The sequence below is a fragment of the Phoca vitulina genome, unplaced genomic scaffold (genome assembly GCF_004348235.1).
Source record: "Phoca vitulina isolate PV1807 unplaced genomic scaffold, GSC_HSeal_1.0 scaffold50, whole genome shotgun sequence".
NCBI classification, from domain to species: domain Eukaryota; kingdom Metazoa; phylum Chordata; class Mammalia; order Carnivora; family Phocidae; genus Phoca; species Phoca vitulina.
In genome coordinates this window covers 3,628,798-3,654,150 of record NW_022589753.1, presented here as the reverse complement: position 1 = coordinate 3,654,150, position 25,353 = coordinate 3,628,798, and the positions used below count along the sequence as shown (strand labels likewise).

Below are 25,353 nucleotides of genomic sequence, written 5' to 3'. Positions count from 1 at the left end.
GTTTCCTCATCCCCCCAAACTTCCAGCCCAAGACAAGCACTCATCTGCCCGTCTCTGAAGGCATGTCGCGTAAATGAAATCATGCAGTATGTCCTCCTTTGTGACTGGCTTCTTCCACTTGGAATAATGTTTCAAGGTCCATTCGTATTAGAGCAGGTATTCGTATTCTCTTCCTTTCTATGGCTGAATAATGTTACAGTGGGTGGATATGCCACGTTGTATTTATCCATGTATCAGTTGATGGGCTTTGGGGTTGTTTATATGTTATGTGGCCTTGTTGGTTCCTGTAAGGTTTCCAGCAGGTGCTTATATGGATCCTGTTGAGGAGGGATAGTTGGTAACGTTCACAAAGATCCCTTGAGGATTCTCGAGGCTGGGACCTCCTGTGGACAGTGGGCTTTTGCCACCCATGGGCCAGATCCTCCCACGCTTCTGGCCACTCCTGCTCTGGGGCTGACTGACTTGGAAGGTCAGTCTCTCCTGAAGGCACTTAACTAGCAGACTAGTTTCTTTTGACCAGTAGCAGTGGTCACCTTTTTTTTCTTTTTTAACTTAAAGCTATTTTTATCATGGAACATTTCAAAGCCAGAGAAAAATACAACGACAAGCTGCATGTCTACTCAGCTCTGACAAATCACAATATTTTGCTAAAGCATATTTTTTAAGAAACGAAATCTTGGTTGTCACTCTTGTCTTCTGCCTCTCCGCTCCTGGAGCAAATGCCAAGTCTTCTTTCATGTGCTTTTATTTTTTTAAATTATTTTTTTAAATTATTTTTTATTTTTAAAGATTTTATTTATTTGAGAGAACGAGCACAAGCAGGGGGAGAGGCAGAGGGAGAGGGAGATGCAGACTTCCCACTGAGCAGGGAGCCCGACGTGGGGCTCGATCCCAGGACCCTGGGATCATGACATGAGCTGAAGGCAGATGCTTAACCAACTGAGCCACCCCGGCGCCCCGTCATGTGCTTTTGAGTCCTGCCCCTATGTTTCGGGGGGGGGGGTAGGTGAATGGCATTGCAGTGAAGACCAACTGAAGAGACTAAAAATTATTTTAGGTGGTACACGGACAGGCATTTAAGAACATTGGCTCCCTTAAAAAATTTTTTTCTGTGCTGTGTCCTTCTGGTCACATTAAGAACATCCCTGTTTGGTCCCTGAGTGTCTGAACACCTGTCCCACCCTTGCTCATCTCCCTTTTCAGTGAAGCTGGAGCCCACAGCGGACCTGGCTGGCAGGTCCCAGTCAGCACTGTAGTCCTTCCCGTAGATGACAGGGAGGCCACCTCTCTGTTGCTGGGGCAATGGTGATGGTTTCCTTTAAAATGTATGTAAGTACCAAGAATTGATTTAAAGAATCATCTTTTTTTAAAGATTTTATTTATTCATTTGAGAGAGAGAGAGCGAGAGAGAGAGCACACAAGCAGGTGGAGAGGCAGAGGGAGAGGGAGAAGCAGACTCCCCGCTGCGCAGGGAACCCGATGCGGAACTCGATCCCAGGACCTGGGATCATGACCTGAGCCGAAGGCAGACACCCAACCATCTGAGCTACCAGGCGCTCCTGATTTAAAGCAAACTCTTTAATGTCAGTAGCAGCACGGGTTCTGAGAGTGGTGGGCGGTCGGCAGATAGCTGGAGGTCACTGGTGCCCTCTTTCTTCTCTGGGACGCTCCCCTGGGCTGCCATCCTCCCCCCACCCCACTGCTCCATCTCTGCCTGCTGCTGACTTTCTCACCTCCACGTGGGAGGTGTTGATGGTGTGCTTGGTAGGGGGTTTGAAAGCCCACCCGTGGGGCTTGGCTCTTGGGGGGCTGCCTGAAGACCCACTTGGAGACACCCTGGGCCAGAGGCCTAGGCCCTGCCAGTCCTGGCTTGTGACCCGGGCAGGCCACTCACCTCTCTGACTTGCCCTCATGTCTGAGGTGAGGACTCTAGTTGCTCTCACCTCCTCAGGTGCCTTGAGGAAGAAACGATGCCCCGAGGAAAGTGCTCAGCCCAGAGCTGGGCACATCACTATCCGGCACATTTCTATGTGGATAAAAAGAATTTAGGAAAGTGTCCTCCCCGTTTCCTCTTTGTTTCATGGTATTGTTAACTGTAACTGTTTTGGGGGGCATTCCTTGGTTTGTTGGTGACCATTCTCAGCTCCACCCTCCCCTCTCATCCTGGAAGACCCACTGTGGGGGCTGTTTCTGTATTTGGTCACCGCTGGATTCATAATGCCTGGTGTGCTACCCAGCATGCACTAGACTCTCCGCGGGTTATTGGAATGAATGAATGAATGAATGAATGCATGCCTGCTCTGGAGGCGACTGCTGCTGACAGTCCAAAGCTGTGTGTGGAGCGGGTATCCATGTTATTTCCCCACTTGTTGGTTCTGTCCGTGGCCCTTCGTTGGGGTTCATCCAACATTGCCAGGGTGCCCCCCTACACCCCAGCCCTGCTTCAGGGGCTGACCAAATCCGGAGGAACAGCCCCCGGAAGGTCACAGTCCCTGCATTGCTGTCACCAGCCGTGGGAGCCCTGGCAAGCCCCACCTCTGATCTCAGTCTACTCCTCTGCAGTGGGGCCTGCCCCCTGGAGTTGTCTGAGGGGCTGAGACTGGATCACAGCTTGGGAGCGTCTGCGCTCGGCCTCTGCACACAGCCAGTCTTTGGCAGGAGCAGCCTCCCGCGGTGTCCCTGGTGAAATGCCCCCTCCTCTGGGTACCTTCCGAGGCCTGGCTCTGTGTCACACCCCATCCTTCCCTGCGCCTTTACTGGGCTTCCCTCTTTTCATTACCCTTCCTGTCCCCCAGGCCTTAGCTGGAGACACTGGAGCTGCCTCTGCCCCCCCCCCCCATGCCACTATCTGGAATGGTGAGAATTGCTCATTAGCACTTTGGAGGGCACCTCTGTAAGTGGCAGTCCTAGGGGATGTCACCTTCACTGCCTGGCCCATCAACTCCATCTAGGCATCTGGGGGAGGCGTCCCTGGAAGGCACCAGGGGCCTGTCTTCCCAGGCAGGGGGCTGAGGGCCTGGAGGAAGCAGGGGTGGGCAGTGGAGAAGGGGTTAACGTTGCAGGGATAAAGCTCTGGAGGGCACCCCCCCCCACACCATGGTGGAGTCTGGGCAGCAGGACCTACTGGCCTCCATATCCCCAAGAGAGGGAGGGCAGGGAGACCAGCTAGCTGCCTGAAGCCGCTGGGGGAGATTAGGCCCTGCCTCCAAGGGAGGCACCCTCAGGGTCTCCTCCCCTGCCACTGGGGAGGGGAGGAAGTGGGACTGGAAGCATTCTTGTTTCTAGAGCTCTGCTGGGGTGGGGGGTAGGCAGTTCATAACTCATGATCAAACCCCCCACCTCCCTCGGGCAGGCGGCAGGCAGCCCAGGTATATGAGACCCCTCCCCATCACCGCGCTGGCTCTCACTCCCCTCTCTCGTGACGTCATGCTCCTCTCGCATGGCATGATGGGAGAATCCTAATGTTTTCCAACAGATGCTCCAAGAACAGCTTTCAGATTAAAGCAATTGCAAGAGCAAAGATTTTCCTTTTTCCCTTTTTTTTTTTCCCCCGGGGGGGGGGGGGGGGGGGGGGGGGGGGGGAGGGAGCGACCCCAGAAATTCTTGGACATCACCCCCTGCCCCAAGCACGCAATAAACACTGACAAGAAAAAGTTTTTATTTCCTGGTTCAACTTTTTTTTTTCCTGGAATATAGACTGAAGAATGGGAATAAACACGAATAAATAGCAGAGCGAGGCGGCGCGCCGGGATGCGGCTGCAGCCAGCCGCCAGGCCATTGTCTCGCCCCGAAGCCAGCCCGGCCTTGTCCCCCGGCTCCTTCCCTTTCCCTGTCCTTTTTGATTTTCCTTTTTAAAAAGACGCCCCCTCCAGCCCCCTCGCCGGTGACCTTGGCCGCCGCGGATGCTCTGATTCCAGCACCTTGCCCCCGCGCCGGCCAGGCCCATGGCCGCGTCCGAGGACGGGAGCGGCTGCCTCGTGTCGCGGGGCCGCTCGCAGAGTGACCCCAGCGTTCTCACCGACTCCTCGGCCACCTCCTCCGCCGACGCCGGGGAGAACCCAGGTAACGGGGCCGGGCGAGGGCGGCCGGGCAGGTGGGCAGGCCGGGGGGCAGGCGGCGCTGGGCTCGTCCCCGGCGCCGCTCCGCGCCGCGCTCTGCAATCGGGGAGCCGCGCCAGGACCCGGGCGCTCGGGCTCCGCAGTTCGCGTCCCCAGGAACGCGCCCGGGGCGCCGCGGAGCCCTTTGTCCGGAAAAGAACCGATTTCCCGGGCAGAGCCGGGCGCCCCGCATCGGCCCTCCTTGCAGGCTTGTGGGCTCCGCGGTCCCCTCCGAGGGGCCGCCCTGCCTTGGGTGCCGACCAGCTGGGGGAAGAGAGTCAGACCTGTGGCCGCCTCCGCCAGCGCTGGCTCCGAGCTCTGCTTCCCTCCCCGGGGCGGCGGCCCCGGCGGCCCCGGCTTGGGCGTCCCCGGCCCGGCAGGGCAGCGCTCCCGCGGCCGCGGCGCATGGGGGCTTCGGCTGGACGCCCAACTCCCGCGGGGCCTGGCGCACCTGGGCGCGCCCGCCCGCCTCTCGGGACAGGTGTGCCGGGCGGAGCGGCGGGCAGGGAGCTGAAGGGCGTGCGCCAGGACGGAGCCCGGTTTCATTACATTATATGGACTTTGTCCGCTCCCCCGCCCCCGCGTCAGCGTCGATTGTTTAGGTGATAAATCCGGTTACAAAGGCGTCTATATGGCTTGATTGATTACTTTCCAGAGAGGAAGAAAGGCCTAATAAAGCAGGAGGGGGGTGGGCTGCGCGGGGCCTGTCACCATGGAGACGCAGGAAGCAAAGTGATCATTAAAACCTTTCTCCACCAGAAGGCAATTTTCACTTCACAGAGAGAAGTCTGAGCTTCTGAAATGTAGGGTTCAAAAAAAGAATCAAAGCTGGTGTTTTGGTATCAAGCTACTGGACTCAATTTCCTATCTTAGAGAAGCACAATCCCCTCATAGATGATGTTTCGACGATGAGTTGCCCTTACCTTCCTTAGAAGACTTATTCTCTCTAAATGCACCGGCCCTAGATGGGGACTTGATCACGTTAAACAGTGGGCATCAAAATCAAGATAATCCCCGGGGCTGGGGTGAACGCAGGCTTTGTGGGGAGGGATTCCTTCACTTAACTGGAACACATAGGAGCTTTACTCTCTAACTACAAAGAGGGACCTATTAAAGGCAGCTCTGTGGGCACGAGGGCCCAATTTGAAATTTTAAACAATAAACCCATGCAAGGCTTGTAAGATTTCTTTGTTAGGACTATTGACACTGTGTCATTTGGTCAAACTAAGGTACCAGCCGAGGAAATCCCTGGCTTTTCTACATCTGGGAGGCCAAGTTAATTTCCTTGGAGTTTCAAGCAGAGCCTGCCCAAAGCGAACCCTTAAGGCTTTAATTAATCCTTCTATTAGGAATTGGGGATTAAGCCTTCAGCACTCCATGATGGATTGGTTTTCTCTGTGTTGGAGATGCACATCCATGATTGTTCCAATTATGGAAGTTGAGTGGCTCGTCACGAGAGAATCCTCCCCAGCTCCTTTTGTCTCCCTGGCAGTAAAAGGAAGCAAACTTGAAACGGAAATTATGGAGGATTTAGCTTTTTGGCTGTCTGTGAGTTGATGCTTCCGTGGGTGGGAACAGTGGGCTCGGCAGGTGGCTGGTGCCAGTCCACCAGGGAGAGGTGGAAGGGCTTGGGTACTTACATGATGCCGTGGGAGGACAAACGCCTGAGTTAGTCTCTGGCTCAGATGGTCAAAATAGGACCCTGAGAGCAGATGTCTGCGGTGAAGAGTCTATAGCATGTATAATTCTGTGAGTGGTAGAACCTTGCTAAAGATACCAAGCAATTAAGTATTTATGGATGTGTTAAGCAGAGGAGTTCTGGCAGAAAGAGAATCAAAATCTTCAAGTTGGAAGCAGCCCGGGAGCTTGAAGCAGGAAGGGTGGACTAGGGGAGCATTTTCTTTAACAGCCTGGCCTGGTTGGCTTGGCATGCTTGCATACCTCTTTTGATGGGCAGCTCATTTCTTTCTGGTGCGGTGCATGCTTTTCTTTGGGCAGACCTATTTAAAAATTCTTCAGATGGCTTATTGGGGGCTGCAGCCCATCAGTCCCGTTGGGGTCGTCTCATGGTGTGTGTTGCTGGGGGTTTCAGAGAGCTTGCTATTTTAGGGCAGTTATCACACCGATCTGCTCTTTTCTTCAGTAGGGCTGAAAAGTCCCAGCCCTTATCTTGCCCTCCCTTCAGGACTTCTTCATTTGTCCTCCTGCTGCTCTATAGATTTATTCCTGAAAGTTGAACCTGGTGCACCAGCTGTGGAATAACCCAGTACAAAGTCAAGGGGAAGAGTTGCCTCCTTTCGTCTGGCTTCTAGATTTTTATAAAACAGCCCAAGGTTGCATTACCCTCGCTCTCCAAATGCATTTTTTTAAGTAGGCTTCATGCCCAGTGTGGAGCCCATTGTGGGGCTTGAACTCACAACCCTGAGATCAAGACCTGAGCTGAGATCAAGAGTTGGACCCTTAACCGACAGAGCCACCCAGGTGCCCCCCCAAATGTATTTTTCATGCATCAATATTCTCTTAGTAAAAACTCAGAACATTCTCGGAAAGATAAACTATCCCTCTGTCACTCTTCAGAGAGGTTCCCACTGTGATGAGTTTAGAGGAGATCCTCTGGACCTTTCCTGTAGGTTTATAGCTACATGTTCTTGGAAGAAGGCTTTAAGAAAACACTGTATATAAGGTTCTTCAACTTGTGTTTCTACTCCACACTGGGTCTTGGAGTTCTTGTCACATGGTGTATCTCTATCTCCCTCTCTTTTAATACCTGCATAGTATGCCAAGGAATAAATTTTTCAGTTTATATAATTGTGTTGTTTCTAGTTTTTGCCCATCACAATCCCCTTGGCTGTGGGTACCCAGGCAAAGTCTCCTTGTACTCCTATGTACATTTCCTGTAGGGTATGTCCCATCTTGTGTGATGTCTGGGTCACAGGGGACCCACATTTTCTTTTTACGATACTGCACCCTGGAAAATGTACCAATTGACATTCTTTCCAGAATCTCTGAGAGTGCCCTTTCTCTGATGGCTTGCCAACATCTGAAATCATCAATCTCCTTTTCCCCGCACAAAGAGTGACAAATCGTGGCTCATTGTGTTAATTTGTGGCTCCTTGATTGCTGGTCAGCTTGAGCAGCTTTTTGTGGCCTTATTAGTGCATTAAATCTCTCAGTGGCCACGTCTGTGGCCATGGGCTGTGTGGCGGGGATGAACGGTGCTCCCCAGGGCCTATCCTTCTACTCTCTCCATCGCATCATCGCTGCGTTAATGATTCTGTCTGCATCTTTGCCAGGCTCCTCTCTGTGAATCTCTACTCTATGCCCACAGGCATGGCCAGGCCTTCTCCCCAAACTGAGCTTTAAACAAGGGAAGGCAGCAGAGCCGTGACCTTTCCTCCTTCCGAGGAGTTCCTACTCACGGGCACTTGGCGTGATCCCACACGGAGAGGGTGATCTGTGACCTCCTTCTTGTCCAACCCGTGCCACTTACTCAGGCTTCCCAGTCTCGTCCCCTGACTGTCCTTGCTCCTTCGCTTGTCCCTCTTTCTGACCCTCTCTTCCCCCGGACTCTGCTGTTTTTCCCTCTCGGGCTCCCTCCTTACCCAGCTCCTTCCCCTCTTCCCAGCACACCACATTGGGGTCCCTGCAGGCCCTTGGCTGCCTTCTTTCTCCATGCCCTGCCCCTCTGGGTGGCTCCTCGGTTCCCCAGTGCAGGACCAGAGACTGGGCTAAGAGTCAACTGGGACTGCCTTTTAAAACGCTTCTGCAGGGCCTAGCCGTTTCCCTTTGTAAATATTCTGCTCTGGAGGGCCAACCAGGTGGGGGACCTTTGATTGAGGGCAGGCTTTCTCAGGCTTGGCACTGTGGACATTTGTGGCCGGTCCCTCTCTGTGGTAGGGGCTGTCCTGTGCACTGTGGGTAGAATGGTTAGCACCCCTGGCCTCTATCCACTAGATGATAATAGCTCCCCAACCCCTAGTTATGACACCCCAAAATGTCTTCAGACATCGCCTGGTGTCCCCTGGGGGTAAAATGGCTCAGGTGAGCTCACCTGGGGAGCCCCTGAGTCTAGCACTCAGCAATGGCTTCAGTCTCTCGGCTGACAGCTTCCATGTGTGTGTGTCCCTGCGTGAGTGTGTGGGGGGCCCTGCCCTGACCTGTCTGACTCCTGAGCTCCAGACCTCTGTGTCCTGCTGTCCCCTTCCCATCCTTCAGGTCTCGGGCTGATGACACCTCCTCAGAACGCCCTCCTTGTCCACCCGGCTAGATTAAAGGAGATGCCCTGCCCCAACTAGCCCCAATCCCGTCCCTCAGCTCTGATTCACTCATGGCGCTCCTCTCTGCCTGGGATCTCGGGGTCTGTCATCCATGTGGTGTGTCCCCCTCTCGGCCCAGAGCCCAGCATGGACCTCATGTGCAGGAGGCTCCAGCGAACATTTGTGGAATGAATGGATGCAGGCACCAGACACCAGGGTCTTAGCTGATGAGGCTTGTGGCTGGTCAGCTGGACGGTCCCCGTGGAAAAGCAGCTCAGGCACAGCCAAAGGGTGGCTGGGGGACCAGCAGCTGCAGCCTTCTGCAGGGGCAGATCCACGTCTGGAGGGAGAGAAGCCGTTCAGAGCATCCTGTGCCCTCCTGAGCTGCAGACTGACACACAGACACATCCACCTTCCTCCCTGGGGAGCACTCTTGCTGCTTTCCTTTTCCCTGTCACTGGCCGCTGGGAGCCCCTGCCACCTTGTGGCCGGACCCTCAGTACTGAGTCCCAGTACCCAGTACCCAGTTCTCGTCCCCCTGCCTGGTCCTGCAAGGCAGGGCAGGAAGTTTTCCAAAGTGTAAACCCCCTCTGGTGTCTCCTTTGCCGCAGCCCCAGGGCCCAGTGGTGATGAGGGAAATGTACCCTGTTTCTCGCCTGGTGGTTCTTCCATGGCTCCTTGCTCCGGCGCTCTCCTCCCGAGTCCCGAGTCCTGGGGACGTCCCTGTGGCCCCTGGCAGAGTGTCCGTGTGGCTTAATTAGCAGCAGAACTACGCAGTAATTACCTTGTCAGCTTCTTTGGGCTTATTAAAAAGAAAAGCTGGATGTTTTAAAAAGATACGGAGTTTAAAAACTTATCGATTTTTTTTTCTGACGATAAAAGTACTGCACAGAAAAAGATTAGATACTTTTGAAATATCTGTTCCCCGCCCCCTTCTCACCTGAAAGCCACACAGAAGGCCATGAGCAGGGAGGGCTTTGTCAGCATGAGGAGGTCAGCCACCAAGTTCAGGGTCCTGGCTTTCCCCCTCTCCACCCTGAGCCCCTCTTGATCCATTGCCAACTGCCTTCTCTCTGTCACTCTTTGAAATGATCTCACTGATTTATTTGATAACCTAGTTTATTATGTCTCTCCCTCTAGACAACACTGTCCAGTACTGTAACTAGCGACCTGTAGCCATTTAAATCTGAGTTAAATACATTAAAATTAAAATTTCCTTTCCTCAGTTGCACTGACCACATTTTAAGAACTCAATAGCCAAATGTGGCCGGTGGCTGCCAAATTGGATAGTGTGGATCTAGAACATTCCATCGCCACAGTGTTGGGCAGCGCTGCTGTGGACTGCAAGCCCCCCGAGGGCTGGGCCTTGTCCGTTGTCCTCCTGGTTATGCTACACTTGGCTATTTCCCAGTGAATGTTTGTTAATTGGTTGAGTTCACCAGAGTGGGATTGTCATGGTCCAGAGCTCTCATGCTAGAGAGGCCTTGGCCTCCTTCAGTCTGATCTTCTTATGTTGTTAAGGGGAGGGTGTCCAAACAGACCATTTCCTATCCACACAAGATTAATTTATTTCAACTCAGCGAGCTTCCCCAGAGGAATTAAAATATGCCATGTTTGGTTCTTGCTGGATGGCTCTCTTGGACTAAGAGAACAATGACCTCCAAACATACTTTGTCTGGAGCTGGATGGATGGGTCCAAGTCCTGGCTCTGCCACACACAGGCTAAGTGACTTTGGGCAAGTCACCTCCCTTCTCCGAACATCCGTTTCCTTTATGTCACATAGTGGTAATTGTTGTCCCTAACTCCTGGCAAGTGAGGCTTACTGAACTATTGTCTATGACCGTGAGTAAATTTTGAGACGCTGGTCATTGGTTTCACAGCTTCGAGGAGGCAAATGTCCCCTCAGACATCCTCTGATCACCTTGAGATCATTCCATCTTCTGTGAATAAAGGCAGGAGGCAGAGAACCCTGTGAAAAGAGTGGGGAGGCATGGGAGGGACAGCTCCCGGGGCCCTTGGCAGCCCCTCCTATAACTGGGTCCATGTCAGGGCCAAGCTGTCAGCCTCTCTGCGCTTCATTTCCCCCACCTGTGAATGTGGGTAAGCCCGTACTGAGCCAGCGGGGCTCGTCAGGAGGATCCTCCTCCTCAGACGCTGCTCCCCAGCTGCCTGCCAGACCCCTCCCCAGAACTGCAGTCCACCCAGGGTCCTCTCACCTTCTCCAAGTTACCGACTCTGGTGCTATAATTCTGGGACAGCATCTTGGTGGTCTTGAAATAAGATTTGAATGTGTATTTTGGGGGAGGGGGTTGTTGCACTTTTGTGAGTTTGCCTGGAGGGTCCTTTTGGGGAAGGACACCTTCTGGAAGGACACGGCTGAGCCATTGTAACACTTAGGGCTGCGGAGTGGTCACACCAGCTGCAGCTGCCCGTGAGTGTGTGAAGGATGAGAATGTTCTGGATCCCCCACCAGAGCTTCAACCAGACTGTCGTTTATGCGGTGGACATAAACTGTCACAGGGAGAGAGGCAAAAGGAGAAAGTGTGAATATAACCAATAGACATCAGAGGATTTGGGACTTACTATTTTGCATTTGCGAGGTGGGAGCGATTCCATGTCCTATAAAATTGTTTCACATGGGGCCTGAGCTGCAGGGTCTATAGGAGCCCCACCCTGGCCAGCAGGCGAGTCGGGGATCGGACTGTTCCCATAGAGCCCATTAGGGCCGTGTGGGAGCACGGGCCCAGGGCTGCCAGATTGCCCTATTTATATCCGGAGGCTGGACATCCAGATTTTTATGTGAAATGTGATTGTTAGATACTGTCAAGTTTATCGGTTAGGGATTGGTTTGGCTTCATGTAATAGGAAAGCTAAGCAGCGCTGGCTAAAATAAGATTGGGGTTTTCTTTTATGGAAGTGCAGACAGCACACCCTCTTCCTGGTTGCAGGGTCGAAGGCTCTGCAACTTTCTTGCAAGCCACTGGTTACAGGACGGTTGCTGCTAGAGGTGCAGTACCTTATGGGCAGGAAGAAGGGGATGGTGACAGGTTGAAGGGTGTCCACCTGCTGAGTCATGACCCTGCTTTCCTGGGAGCCCTGCCCAGGGACATCCACTGATGCCTCCTTGGCAGGTGCTGGGGGGGCTGGGAAATGAGGGGTTTTGTTTGGTTGGCTTTTGGTTTGTTTTGGATAGGTGCATGGCTACCCCTACAAGAGCAGGTGAAGGAGGGGATAATCAGAGTGGCTGTAGGTAATCAGCCACGGCCCCTGCCACGCCAGCCTAATAACAAACAAAACCCCAACCCAAACCACGCATCTGGGACTGCATGTGGCCTGCAGGCTGCCCTTTGAAAATTATGGAGAAGGAATCTCTGGAAGACTGAAGCAATTATTATGTTTCATGACATTTCTTTACCAAGAAATTAAAGGTTGGACTAAGATGTGTGATCTAAGCCTGAACATTATGTCCATCCAAATTTTATTTGATAATATTTATCCCGGGTACAAGACTGACAAGGTCACTGGCCTTCACGGAGCTGACAGTCTGGTAAATTATTGATAGCGGGAGTGAAAATGTGCATGTTGTCAACTCTGTGTTCCACGCGGGGCCATCATGCTTCCTTCTGTTTCATCTTCCTCTAAACCCTTGAGGTAGCGCCAGAGGGCTGCGGAGACCAAGTGTCCCACCCATGGGCACATACACAGGCAGAGGTGCTGGGGGAGGAGCTTGAATCCAGGGAGTTTGATGCCCCGCCCACCCACCTGGCCCAGACCGCTGCCTGCCCCGCCCACCTCCTACCCCACCCACCTCCTACCCCACCCACTCGGTGCCCCACACACCCCTTTCCATCCCGCCCACTCTGCCCCCCGCCCCCCCCCGCTCTGCCCCGCCCATTCTCTGCCCCGCCCATTCTCTGCCTGCCCCGCCCATTCTCTGCCTGCCCCGCCCATTCTCTGGGGGCTCCTTCATACATCTTACCTAAGGGCTTCAGTCTCTTAGATGGAACAGGTACTTGTGTTTCATCCCTTTCCTGGCTCAGGCAATCCGTCTGATAGCGTGTATGTATCTTTAGTCGTATAAACACACAGACGCAGGCATACTCTTCCATTTCCCAGTTTATTTAACCAGAATAGCCACCAGGATGAGATTTATTTATTGAAAGTCAGGCAAGGTGATGGCAGTGAATCAGCTGTCGGCAGAGTCGTTGAAGGTTTCCTCTTTAATGGGCTGGGGTGGTGTCCCTGTTTGTTCAAGCAAGTCACTGGATGGGTAGCTTGGCCGTGCACTTTATCTAACGGGCACGGCACAAGTAGGCTGACATCGATCAGTGGAGAGTCACAGAATGAATCTGCCAAGACCCTCGTGGCTTAATAAATATACTTATTATATACATTGTCATGCAGTTGTTTTAAATGTAACACTTTGTTAAAGTTACCATCTGTCTCAATACTCTTACTAATGAGTTGTGTTACTACTTTATTTTTTTGGTCCCACTACTTCTCGGAAGTTTGTATCCATGTGCAGAAAAATTTTTGCCTTGTAATCACCAGCTCAGGGGATTTGAATCAAGTTAGAGAGATGTGCCAGAAATTATCTTTTTGCTTCCCTTTGGCAGGAAAACATTGTCTCGGGCAATGTTAATTCGGGGATGACTGTGTTTCTGCAGTCACATGAGTCACGTTGTTGCTGACCTTGGCACATTTGTCAGCAGGGTCTTTTTGTGCAAGGCTTCTGAGTGCTTGCGAGCATCCGAACTGTCTCAGCGGCTGGGTGCTGCCATGCTGGGGTCACCTGGCCCTGCCCCACATTCTTTATTTTCTTGTTAGACTCCAGGTGAGGTGGGGGATACAGGTTCTCCGTAGAGAGTGGTCGTATATGATCTTCCTTGAAACCACATTTATTTATGTACAGAAGAAGATGGCCTTAGGACATTAGTAAAGTAGCCATGGTCATGCACTGAGACAGGAGGAGACACAGACACAGCAAAGGTCACAAAGGCCACAGAGGGGTGTCAGTTTCAGGGAGATGGGGAAATGCTATATATTATCATCCTGGGCTTGTGACTCTTTGATGATCATTTATCTGCTGACGTAGTAAGCACTGCCGTGTGCAGGGAGCGTGATGTGGGGGGCTGGATCGCCCACCCTGCAAGCTCACAGTTTGACGAGCCGCATTGACGGTACCACATTCCCAAGTACGATGACAGGATCCCTACGTCATAAGCACCGGACTTCTCAGATTGGTCCCCTTCTGTGTTGCGTCTAGCTCATTCTCTACCAGCGATCCGTGGTCTGCGAGTAGGTGTCTGCAGGCTGGCAGGTCGAGGACCCAGGCTGGGCTCCGCTAGCGCCTCTTCTCCACGTGTACCTTACCCTCCATGGACCCAGCAACATTGTCTCGTGGCAGTGGTGGAAATGCATGGAGCCTCTTTTGGTCTGGGACCTGCATTTCTGCCCTCATCAGGACATCAAACTCCCTGGATTCAAGCTCCTCCCCCAGCCACCTCTCATAATTCTATGAGAGTGGGCACGGGGCAGTTTAAGGCCAAGGAGAGGGAAATAGACCCCACGTCTCGGTGGAAGGAGCAGGCAGGTCACAGTAGATACAAGAGTGGGGAGAACTGGGCCTGTGGTGCGGTCCGTGCGCTCGGCTTTCCCTTCCTAGACCTCCTGAGCTCCCAGAGACTCAGGGCTCAGTCACATTCATGTCGGTGTCTCCTGGTCCACTAACATGGAGGCCCGACCCCGGGAGGCCAACAGACGGTACGTGGACTCCTCGGTGTCAGACTGCCTGGGTCTACATGACTTTGACAGATCCACTTAACATCTCCGAGCCTCAGTTTCCCCATCTGTAACATGAGGATTACTTGTAGCCGTGCCTACCGTGAAGGTGGCTGTGGGGATCAGGTGGCTTGGTTTCTTTCTTTTTTTTTTTTTTTTTAATTTTATTTATTTATCTGAGAGAGAGAATGGGAGACAGAGAGCATGAGAGGGAGGAGGGTCAGAGGGAGAAGCAGACCCCCTGCTGAGCAGGGAGCCCGATGTGGGACTCGATCCCGGGACTCCAGAATCATGACCTGAGCCGAAGGCAGTTGCTTAACCAACTGAGCCACCCAGGCGCCCCGCAGGTGGCTTGGTTTCTATAAAGCATTTAGCACAGTGCCTGTCACCATGGAGAAGCTTCCACCCAAGGCCTCTTGGTGGCCCCTGAGCATTTTGGCCAGTTACGGGGGGTGGGGCTGGGGGCTCTGATCCTGTGCAGAGTTGAGACTCTGCCACCCACGTCTCCCACTGGTGCCCTCACGATGTGAGAGTTCCTCCTGGCCTGCGATCAGCACCACCAGGCGATAATCAGGCATCCCTTCCCACCTTCCCACCCTGGTCCCTGGTTGGCCCTGGGGCTGGTTCGTGGGGTCGCTGGTATGGGAGGGGCACTCCTCTGGAGGCCCTGTGCCTATCTTCCTAATTGGGGAGCGGGGCTGGGGAAGTCAGGACGTAACAGGCCCAGGTCAAAGGGCAAGGTCAAAGGCCAAGTCACAGCCCCAGCCGGGATGTTACTCCGTGAGCGTGCTGGGTTGATGATGCTTGAGGTGGGCCTTGGGCTCGGGAGCCGGCACGTGGACCGCGGGGCCCTCCTGCTCCTCTTGTGTGTCCCTGCCCCCCCAGTCCTCATGGGTAGCTGGTTCTGCCTTAATGTGAAACAACAGAAGATTTAGGGATGATGTATTATTTTGTCTCACTGCTTTAGTGGGAAGGGTGAGTACTGGGGGCCGTTTAATAACACAAACATGGAACAAACTAAGAGTCCGCGTTGTGCTTCTGCTCGTCTGGGCAGCCCCTCTGGGGGGCTTGGGGGGCACAGGCCCTCTCTCATTTATGTCTTCCGGGGGATCTGGTGGAGCTCACCTTTCCTTAAGGTCATTACTGCGAACATTGGTGACATCTTAATGTGACGCCTTTCCTCATATTTTCCCAACTCTTCCCCGCTTCCTGGGAACTATATTGGTACCTTTTTCTGTAATGATTTGTGTTGTCCACTGTTCTGCTCTCAGCTCCAGAACAGTCCTGCTCCGCGGGGACGTTCAGTGAATGCTGGCTTTATCTCGAGTATATGGTAATGACACTCTGCAGCCCCTTCTTCTTCCTGCTCACAGGGACCCATCAGGAAAAGTAAAATTGAGGGAAAAAAATCCCCCAAGAAAGGACAGTGACAACAGGGCATGAGGAATTCGGGGTGAATGGTCTTTCCCTAACAGGTGTGAAGGGCAGCCGCTTGGAGTACAACTTCTTGGTGATACGTGTTGCTAAAAAGAAGCTTACAAATTTGTTAATGATTAGTCTCTGTGTGGTTTTTTAAATGAACTAATGACAGTTTATTCCAGGAGGACATTAGCCCAGAACAGCTGTTCCCTCAGGGAAATACAGACTCCAATCACCCGTCTTGTTTTTCTGGTTCCTTTTTCTGACCCATGGCGGAGCGCACGTTGCATCTCGCTTGGTGGACTCTTGGGCCAGGGGACCTGGGTCGCCCCTCCCACTGGCACCCAGGAGCTCAGTTACCAAACATTTCATGGGGTGGGACATCGCTCGTTGCAGAGAGGGTGTTAGATGGCTTCTCCTCCTGAAGAGTGAGAGCCTGGGTTGGAAAAAGAAGAGGCACACCGGGGGCTCATTGCAAGTGGGGCTCCCCTCCACCTCCCCTCCTTCCTCCCTCCCGTCCAGCACACCAAGTGCCTTCTCTTAGGCCAGGTGTGATGGCAGGCGCGGGGACAGCATGGACAGCGGAGGCATTCCCCATCGCCGTGGGCTGGTCTCACTGCGGGTGGGCTGGGCCTGGGTTATCGCACAGGCAGACGCTAGTCCCACCAGGGTGAGTCTGCCCTGGTGCTGGGAAGGGGCCTGCAGGCTGGAGGAGCTCAGGGAAGGCGTCACTTGAGTCGAGAGCCGGAAGGTGGGTTGGAGTGAACCAGCCTGAGTGGGAAGGGCAGGGTTTTCTGGGGGGAGAAGGTGGCCCGTGCAAAGGCCCAGAGGTGGGAAGGAGCGTGAGGGGTGCTCAAGGGACTGATGTCGGACAGTGATTGGAGGGTGGGGAGGAGGGGGAGTGTGGCGGGATGGTGCCGAGAGGGGCCAGGAGCCTGCCCCAGGGACTCCTGGGCAGGGTGGGGGGTTGACTGCACCTGCAGAAGCACCAGGAAGCCCGGAGGGAGGGGCCGCGTGTGCGCGTGTGTGCGCCTGCGTGTGAGGGACAGGGAGACCGGGAGGCAGTGCTCAGGGCCTGTGAAGAGCTCCAGGCTTCCAGCCTGCGTCTCCCTCGGGCTCGCGGACCCCCATGGGGGGGTGCACAGACGGGACTCCCCAGGGTTCTCGTGAGTCGGATTCTGCTGTCCTCTCGTGCAGGGAAGCCTGGATCAGGCCTCACTCCAGGTTTGGTGGGGCCCCCACTGTGTGGTCCCTGTCACCCTTGGGAAGCCTGGGGACCATCCCAGCTTCGGGGCTGGGCGTGTGGTTGGGGCACCTGCCATGCTCCACCTGCTCTCTCTCTCCCCCCCTCTCTCCCTCTCCCCCCTCTCTCTCTCCCCCCCTCCTTCTCCCCCCTCCCTCTTCCTCTCCTTCTCTTTCTCCCCCCCCTCCCTCCCTCTCTCTCTCCCTTCCCTCTCTCCCTCCCTCTCTCTCTCCCTTCCCTCTCTCTCTCTCTCCCTCTCCCCTCCCCTCTCTCTCTCCTCCTCTCCCTCCCTTCCTCTGTTCCTCTCCTTCCTTCCATCTTTCTTACCTCCTCCCCGTACTCCTCCCTCCCACCTTCCTGAAAAGAAGAGGCAGCCGTGGGGGAAGGCACAGGGTCAGAGATTCACCAGCAGCTCTTTTAAGGTCAACATGCCACCTGTCTCTCAGGCAACAAAGTTCACAGAGCTTCTCGTGCTGACTTTTGTCAAAAGTCACTGGAGGAGGGAGCCTTTGCACACGTGTGTGCACATACGTGTGTATGTGCGCACGGGTACGTGTGTGTGCATGCTGAGGTTACTGCTGTAAATTCTCATCTTTTTTGGAACATTTATTTATTTACTTGAGAGAGAGCGCGCATGAGCTGGGGGGAGGGGCAGAGGGAGAGAATCCCAAGCAGACTCCCAGCTGAGCACAGATCCCGATGTGGGGTTCGATCCAGGACCCTGAGAGCACGACCTGAGCTGAAACCAAGAGTCACTGCCCAACTGACTGAGACAGCCGGGCACCCCTCTCCTCATCTTGTTTCAAGGCCTCAGGTGGGAAGGGACCTGGCTCAGACCCCAGCCCACATGCTTCGTGCAGACGCTGGAGCCGGCAGCCGGGTGCCTGGAAGCGGGCTCGAAGCCCAGCCCTGCCCGCTGCCCCCCGGCTGGCCTCGGCAGGTGGCTGCATCAGGCCCTGCCTAGTGTCCTCCTTCGTGCCTGGAGAAATGTCAGCTCTACGTTCCTGGAGAGGTTGTGAGCCTCGGAGGAGGCGTGTGAGCTCAGCCCAGTAGGTCAGCTCTAACTGGCCGCCAGGTGCCCGCCCATGAGTGTCAGCCGGCGGAGGGGAAGCGAGGCCCCCGCGGGATAACACCCTTCTCCTGGTTCCCCCTGGGCGGTGGGTCCGGGGGGGAGCTGCCCTGACTGTGGAGGGCGGTGCTCCCCGGTTGCTGGCGTGGCCTCAGAAAGCCTCCGTGTCTCGCCGTGCGCGGGAAGGCCTCGTGTCTCTGTCGCCCCTCCGGCTGCAGGACGGGCAGGGCCCAGAGCTCTCCTGGGGGCTGAGCTGGGCGCGGGTCCCACGGGGAGCAGGGTGCGCACAGCCAGAGCCCTCTGGGCCGGGCGCTCTTCCTCCGTCCCAGGACGCCTGCGTCCTTCCTGAAAGCCGTGGGCCGCCGTCCGAGCAGTCTGAGCTCACCTTGTCGGAGGAGATGTGCACGGCCGTTGTTACCTTTATTGTGAGGAGGCCTTCTGCACGTGTTCTAATTTTTATCACCTTAGCTTCGACCAAGAAAATCTTTAGCAAACACTCAGAAGCATGTTTTCATTGGAGGTGTAAGCCTTGGAAAATAATGTGCCCTTCCCCGCCCCAGAAATATAGGCAGGAAAGGGAAAATAAGTGTTTTCCATCGGGAGATGGCAGATCTTGTTCTTTTAAAAAACAAACAAGTTTTTAAGACCGGAAAAGTAGCACGTGCCCATGTCGAGAAAACTCCGTGACGGCGGGAGACAGGATGGAGTAGGCTCAGGGCTGCTGGCTCAGCGTCATCAGGCCTGGGCTGTGGTCTGCTCTGGCCAGCTGTCTGTTCGTCCTCTCCGGGCGCCAGTTCCCCCACCTGTGGACTGGGGGCACTGTGTGGTTATAGTGGGCATGCAGCGATGCCCGGCGCGCCTTCAGCCAGCACTGACTCGTCATCGCCGTATCAGACACGGGGTCTCCCCTGTGCTCCCGGTCTTCCTCCCAGAGACAGCCACGATGAGCTTTTGCATGTGCTTTCAGAAACTTTCTTTGCATTATTTCCTTATCATCTTTTCCCCGTTGTCCTCTTAAAACTTTTTCTTCTTTGAGCTGTGTCTTGCAGATAGAGATACGAAATTTGAAAGATAAGCAGGAGCGAGCCAGAATCCGAAGGGGGCAGTCCAGGCAGAGGGAACAGCATGTGCGGTGGCCCCGTGGCAGAAGGGGGCGTTGGGGGCGAGCGGGGGCCAGATGGCTTGTGGGTGGGGGTGGGGAGAGGGGTGGGGACCAGCCCAGGCAGAGTGTGGAAGCCCTCGCTGAGGATTTTGGTCTTTTTCCCATCAGCAATGTGGAGCTGTTGAAGGTTGTATGAGAGGGTGAGCCGTTGGTCTGGGACTGGGAGGAATCACTCTGCCTTTGCTTTGGGGATAAATGGGTTGAGTGTGTGTGGGAGGTCATTACCTGAGAGGAAGCGATGGGGAGATGTAGGTGGAGGTGGGATGCCCAGGATGGGCACTGGGTGTGTGGGGCAGGGGAGGGAAATGCGGGTAATGCCCAGATGGGGACCTGTGCCATCAGATGGGAAAGGTTGTGGAGAGAGGTTTGGGGAAGGAGAAGAGCTTGGGTTTAGGAGACAGGCAGGGACAGGCGCCAAAAAGGACCTGGGCGTGTAAGCTGGGCGGAGAACTAAATCTCGCTGGCATGCAAATTCGAGGCTCTGTGCTTTCCTTCACAGTCAGGGTGTGGGACTTGGGGAGTGACTTTAAATGTCACCTAGACTCTTTCCTGTCTCGGGTTACACTGGGGGACCCTGACCAGCCAGCCCACCATCCGCCCACCCACCCAGAAGATTCCCTGTCCTCACGGAGCTAGGCTGAGGGACCTGTCCTGGCCACACAGGTGGCTTGTGTCCAGGTCAGAGGGGGGGGTCAGAGGGGGGACACTGGGTCAGATTGTGTGGTTTTGAGTCCTGAGTCTGGGTGACCTCGGGGAGTTACTTGCCCTCTCTGTGCCCTCCTCCCCCTGTAAAAAGGGGACAACAATGTGATTTGAGGTGTTTCCAAAGTTGGCCACGCCATTACCTCTGACCCCACCCACCCTTTTGCAGTGTCACTTGGCCATGTCCCCCATCAGGAGGGATGCCGTCTCCTGCCCCCCTTTGTCCCCTGTCACTTGCTTTGACCAGGGACAGCAGAAGTGACACAGTATGACTTGTGGGCCTAGAACTTAGAGCCCGTGGCCTCTGTTGTGGTCCTCTTGCCTGCCACGTGAAATCGTTTGGGCCGTCCTGCCGCAGCAGAACTGAGGTGGCCCCGTGACAGCCAGTGCCGGCTGCCAGGCTGGTGAGTGGAGCCGTCCTGGATGACGCCGGCCCAGGCCAGGCTCCCAGCTGAGCCCCGTGGCACTAGTGAGCCCAGCCCTCCCCACATTTCTGGCCCACAGCAAGTGAACGGTGAAGTCCTCAAATAGGCCACTGAGATGTGGGGTGGTTTGTTACGCGTTGATAGCTAAGAGATACAAACTCTAACCGGTACCGGGAGCTGTTTCTCACCCGGAGTTTCACTGTGGTCCTTTGTTCCAAGCTGCTGGGCAGGTACTGACTTTTCAATACGGTTTCTCTGTTTCTGGCTGGTTCTGGGTCTGCCTCGAGTTTGGAGGGTGCACCTGTTACGTCTGTGACTGTGTGCACCTGGTCTGTGTTGATGGATATGAAGGTTTCTATCCCAGGAGTCAGCAACAGGGAGAACTTAGGGCTTGTGTAGTGCTGGGGAGAGCCCAGCCCATCACAGGACCCTGGGGCTGGGCTGGATTTTGAACGGCTTTCAACTCCAGTATCCTGAGCCAGGAGTGTTCTTTGCAATCCCCTGTGGGGAGCTTGAAAATGAAATCAATCTGAACTTTCTCCCTGGAATTTGTGATTGACAGCCATTATTAAGAAGTATTTATGGGACACCTGTTCTGTGCCCGTCACTGTTTTGGTTGCTCGGGATCCAGCAGTAAAGACTATGCTGTGCCTGTTTTCACAGAGTGAATCATCTAGTAGAATGAGGGGAAACAGATCAGAACGATACAGATGTATGGTGTGACACTAGGCAGTTATAAATGCCCCGAAGCCAGGCTGGAGGGGGGAGAGTGGTAGGGAGGGGAGGCTGGCTATTTTTAGGTAGCACGGCCAGAGAGACAAGGCTGAAGTGAAGGGATTAGTCATGTAAACACCTTGCAGAATAGCCCTCCAGGCAGAGGAGTTGCACGTGCAAAGGTCCTGAGGTAGATGTGTGCTTGGGGTGTTGGTGAACAAGGGGGCCAGGAGGCTTAAGTACAGTGAGTGATGGGGGGAGTGGAGGTGTTAGAGCCAATGAGAATTAGGCAGGCAGGGTTGGGATGCTGGGGAGGTGCTGAGGCCCAGCTGGGGGCTTGGGCTTAGTTTCCAGAGCTAACACTTGGGAGGGGGCTGACCTTCTATCTATGATCCGTTGTCTGTTTACTTGTCATCACCATCTATATGCACATCATCTGTCTCTCTACTGGTTGATTTATCATCTATCAGTCTATCAGCCTCATCTATCTATCTACCTACTGTCTATTTACCTATATCTGTCATCTACGAATCACCTGTCTATCATGCTCCTGTCCATCCGTCCATCACTTGCTTCCCTCCAACCCTTCTCTGGCACTCCTGCCCAGATGGAGACTTGCCCCTGCTTGAATGCCCCCAGGGACAGGCAAGTCCCTACTTCCTCAGGATCCCGCTTAGGAGTTTCCTGGGACCACTTGAGCACAGTGTGATCTGGGCACTGTGCTTCTCTCCCATTTCCTCACCCCAAGATTTATTTACACTCTCCACTTGCCAGGAGAGAGGCACTTGGGAGTTCAGAGCCGTGTGTCCCCTGGCAGGGCAGCCCTCAGCGCGCTGGGGAAGAATGGGGCCAGTCAGTGCGGGGGGGACGCCCCCACCTCAGCTGCAGCTTCCCTCCTCTTGGCTCCCCGGGCAAAGGCGGCTTTGTGCTCCGCGTGGACAAGGCCTGCCATTGAGGCAGACCAGGGGATGCTGTGGAAGAGCAAATGATGGCTAGAAACTAAAATTAGGCATTTCACAGAAAGCAAGCCCTGCGCCCGGTCTCCGCGGCAAGCCACTGCGTGCTTGCGCCTGAATGAGCCCTTTGCTCTCCGGCTGCGCCTCTGAGCCCGGCTTCTCTCAGTCCCAGGGAGAAAGCTAGCCCTGTTCCCTCCTGGGGCTCTGGCTGACAAAACGAACAAAAACACAAAGAAATGCAAAGTGGTGAGACGATTGGTTCATTTTCTCCTGGCTGCCAGTGGGCCTCCAAACCTGCCTGTGGGGGAATGAGTGTTCTGGAAGGTTCCCTACAACTTATTTGCAGATGGGCCAAATGGAGCCTGGCTTCGAGGGGAAGACCAGTGGGCCTGATGTTAATAAGACAAAGGAAAGGGGCGGCCTGTGAGCAGCTTGGAAGAGGCAAGAGTTTGCTTTTTAATTTTTTTTTACATTTTCTAAACTTTTTATTTTGAAATAATCTTAAACTCACATGGAGGTCACAAAAAGTAAGGCCGTGGCTCGCAGAGTATCCCGATGGACAGCAGGAGACTGCTCTTGGTGCAATATCGTAACCAGACCAGAGGCCGGGGCCGATGTCACCGTGCTTTACCTGCATATTCTTGGCGTCATTTCTGTGAAATTTTATTGCATTTACAGATTTACCACAAGCAGGTGAGACTTTACTTTTAGATTGAAAGCATTTGGCTCCTGTGATGGCACTGGGGCCTCAGGGCCGCTGCTGGTCCCGGGTGGGCCCCTCTTCCCACCGAAGAAGCTCAGGACCCTGCCCCCTTCTGCAAGGGCTGCCCCAGGACCTTAGCTTTCCTGTGTTCCCCTCCCCTCATGGGCCTGCATTGGTTTCCTGGGGCGGCTGGAACAGAGCCCTATAGACTGGTGGCCTAAGGAACGGAAATGTCCTCTCTCGTGGTTCTGGAGGCTGGAGATTCGAGATCAAGCTGTGGTCCGGGTTGGTTCCTTCCGGTCGCATGCCTGCCCTAGCACCCGAGGCAGGTCAGCTCCACTGAAGCCCATGCACTGAGATGGGGTGGTCCTCAGAAGAAAAATGGGATGCTGCAGGATGCCGGGCGAAGTGGGGATGTGGTGGCCACTGATTGGATGGGGCGGCAAGCCTCCGAGGACAGATGCCCAACCTCTGTTCCAGGCGGTTCTCCTTGGCTGTGCCAGGTGCAGCTTTCCTGCCACCGGCTGCCTCCGTCCCCATAAAGTGTCTCCACCTTGGGTTCCAAAACTCCTGGATGCCTTCTCTTTTCTTTCCCAAAGCTTCAGCATTTTGTCCCAACATCCCATTCTTTGTCTTCCATTGAACTTTCTGCATTTGTAACTTACATATTTTTAGGGTTATTCGTTTATCATCTCCCTCTCCCTCTTCCCCCACCCTGATCAAGAGCTCCAGGAAGGAAGAGATCCCAGCTGCACTGTCCCCCCGCATCGGCCAGCACCTGGACAGCGACTCGCCTATTCTCAGACAGCAGTGTTGCCTGGGACAAGTTACTTAAGCTCCCTGGCCTGGCCTTTCTTTAGTTATCACCTATGATGATGGTCCTCACTTCACAGGCTCGTTGTGATAATTTCATGGGACGACCCGCGGAAAGGCACGTGGGGCTCGGCACTTCTGAAGAGCTGAGCAAAGCGGTCTTGTTATCATAGAAATGCTCTGGCACGACCTCGAGAGGTGGTGGGATGCGGTGGTTAGATTCTGGGGGCAACTGCCTGGGTCCAAGTCCAGTTCTACCACGTACTAGCTAGTAAATTGGTCAATCAATCTGTGCCTCAGTTTCCTCGTCTGTAAAGTGAGAGTAGCAGTGACGCCAACCTATCGGAATTATTTATTAGCAAAGCACTTATAACCGTGTCTGCCTCCGATGTGTCTAAGGAATGTTAGGTGTCATCGTTGTTGATGTTTGTCGCTGTCAGACCACAACTCAGATGCCACTTCTCTGGAGCTAGTGGCTTAGAAGCAAGTTTAAAACATCCTTGAGGAAACGAACAAAGTGTTTGGGATCTGGATTCTGTGACTCCAGGTCACGTCATGATGCTTTATCATTAATCCCTAAAGACTCGACTGTCAGCCATGTCCCCTGTTCATGTAAACATGCTTTATCATTCAGCCAGAGCGATGTGCTGAGCTCTCGCTTTTACTTCCTGAGCCCCTGTCCTGCCTCTGTGCTCTTTGCCGGGAAAGGCCTCATGGGCTGTGAGCTACACACCGGCCCCAAACATCCTGAGGCTTCAGGCTGCGAAGGGTCACCTTCAGCAGGCAGCTTCTGTCCCGTGTCAGAAAATGGACCAGAATACATTACATCGTTCCTTCTCTGGCACTGGAGATCCGTTCTTGTGATTCTGTGTGAGCTCTTCAAAACATAAAAAGAAAATAAACCATCTCTCAATCCCATTATTGTCCTCTAAATGATGCCACTGGGTGACACGGGATGAGCATCCCAGGATTATAGTCACACCTATGACCTGTGTTCACACCCGTGACCGATGGGAAGTCATAGAGAAAGCATCCCAGCTGGTGATGACCTTGGGGATCGCACACGTGGGTGTGGCTACCGGTAAGACGTTCGTGCGGCCGAAGGAAAGGGGAGATGGTCGTGCAGAGTTTACGAGCACTGGGTAGGGATGCACATGCTCGATCCCTGTGAGGATGTTCCGGTGGCCGCCCACTTGCCGGTCAGCCCAGTAGGATACTGATCTCTTGGCAGTCTATGTGTGATTTTAGGAGATGACAAATACCATATAGACTGTGTACCTTTGCTTAATTTTTTTATTTGAAAAATATAATGTTTCCATTAAAGTAGATGCCAAAATTTCCTTTTAAACTTACTTAAGAGGACATTAAAACTGTATTAATCGTAGGCCACGTGGTTTTATTAGGGCAGAGTCCTTGGGAGTGGTGGCCGAGCTAGTGAAATGTGGGAGGTGTTGCATTGTGCAGAGTCCCGAAGCCCCCCATCCAGGAGAAGTGCTGTGGGAGGTTCAGGGGGCGCAGAGGAGGGGGTCCAGGCCAGCACGCCCTCTAGGAGCTTACAGTCTGGAAGAGGGAAGGGATAACACAGGAGATGTGGACACAGGGACAGGGAACTTGCTAAGCCTGGATAAGCTTCTTGGTACTAGGGGGACTCAGGGAGGAAGGTTATATGCCTGGTGTAGATGGGGGCGTGTGGAGGCATTTGGCAACAGCTTCATGAAGGACAGGAGATGGGTCTGTGGGCATTCTGGAGGGAGGTGACCGTCATGGTGCAGGCTTTGGGACTCCTGGCCCATTGTCGTTGAGTGGCTGTCAAGGTGTGGGCTTGCAGAAGAGCTAACAGAGTGGTGTAGCCCCCGCCGGGGAGAGAAGCAGTTCTCAGGGAAGTATGGACTCAAGGGGCAGATGCCCATGCTTGGGGGCCCTCTAGTGGCCTCATTAGCGAGAAGAGGTCCTTGCTCCGATAAAGTCTGGCCCCCTGCTTCTCGGACTTCTGTGTGCACCTGCACAGATGC

The 25,353-nt window shown here is 54.2% G+C and overlaps 1 protein-coding gene across 2 annotated transcripts in view; it reads left to right on the top strand.

Annotated features, from left to right (window-relative positions):
* Positions 1-3,582: 3,582 nt before the first annotated feature.
* Positions 3,583-25,353, top strand: part of PHACTR3 (phosphatase and actin regulator 3) — a 207,421-nt gene continuing 185,650 nt past the window's right edge. The window contains exon 1 of one of the 2 annotated variants that reach the window (XM_032387744.1): positions 3,583-4,062. In XM_032387744.1, the coding sequence (XP_032243635.1) occupies positions 3,945-4,062 (118 nt within the window). In that variant the 5' untranslated portion in view covers positions 3,583-3,944. Of the gene's footprint in view, positions 4,063-19,368; positions 20,386-25,353 lie in introns of those variants that run through there. The other variant, XM_032387745.1, reaches the window with a different exon arrangement.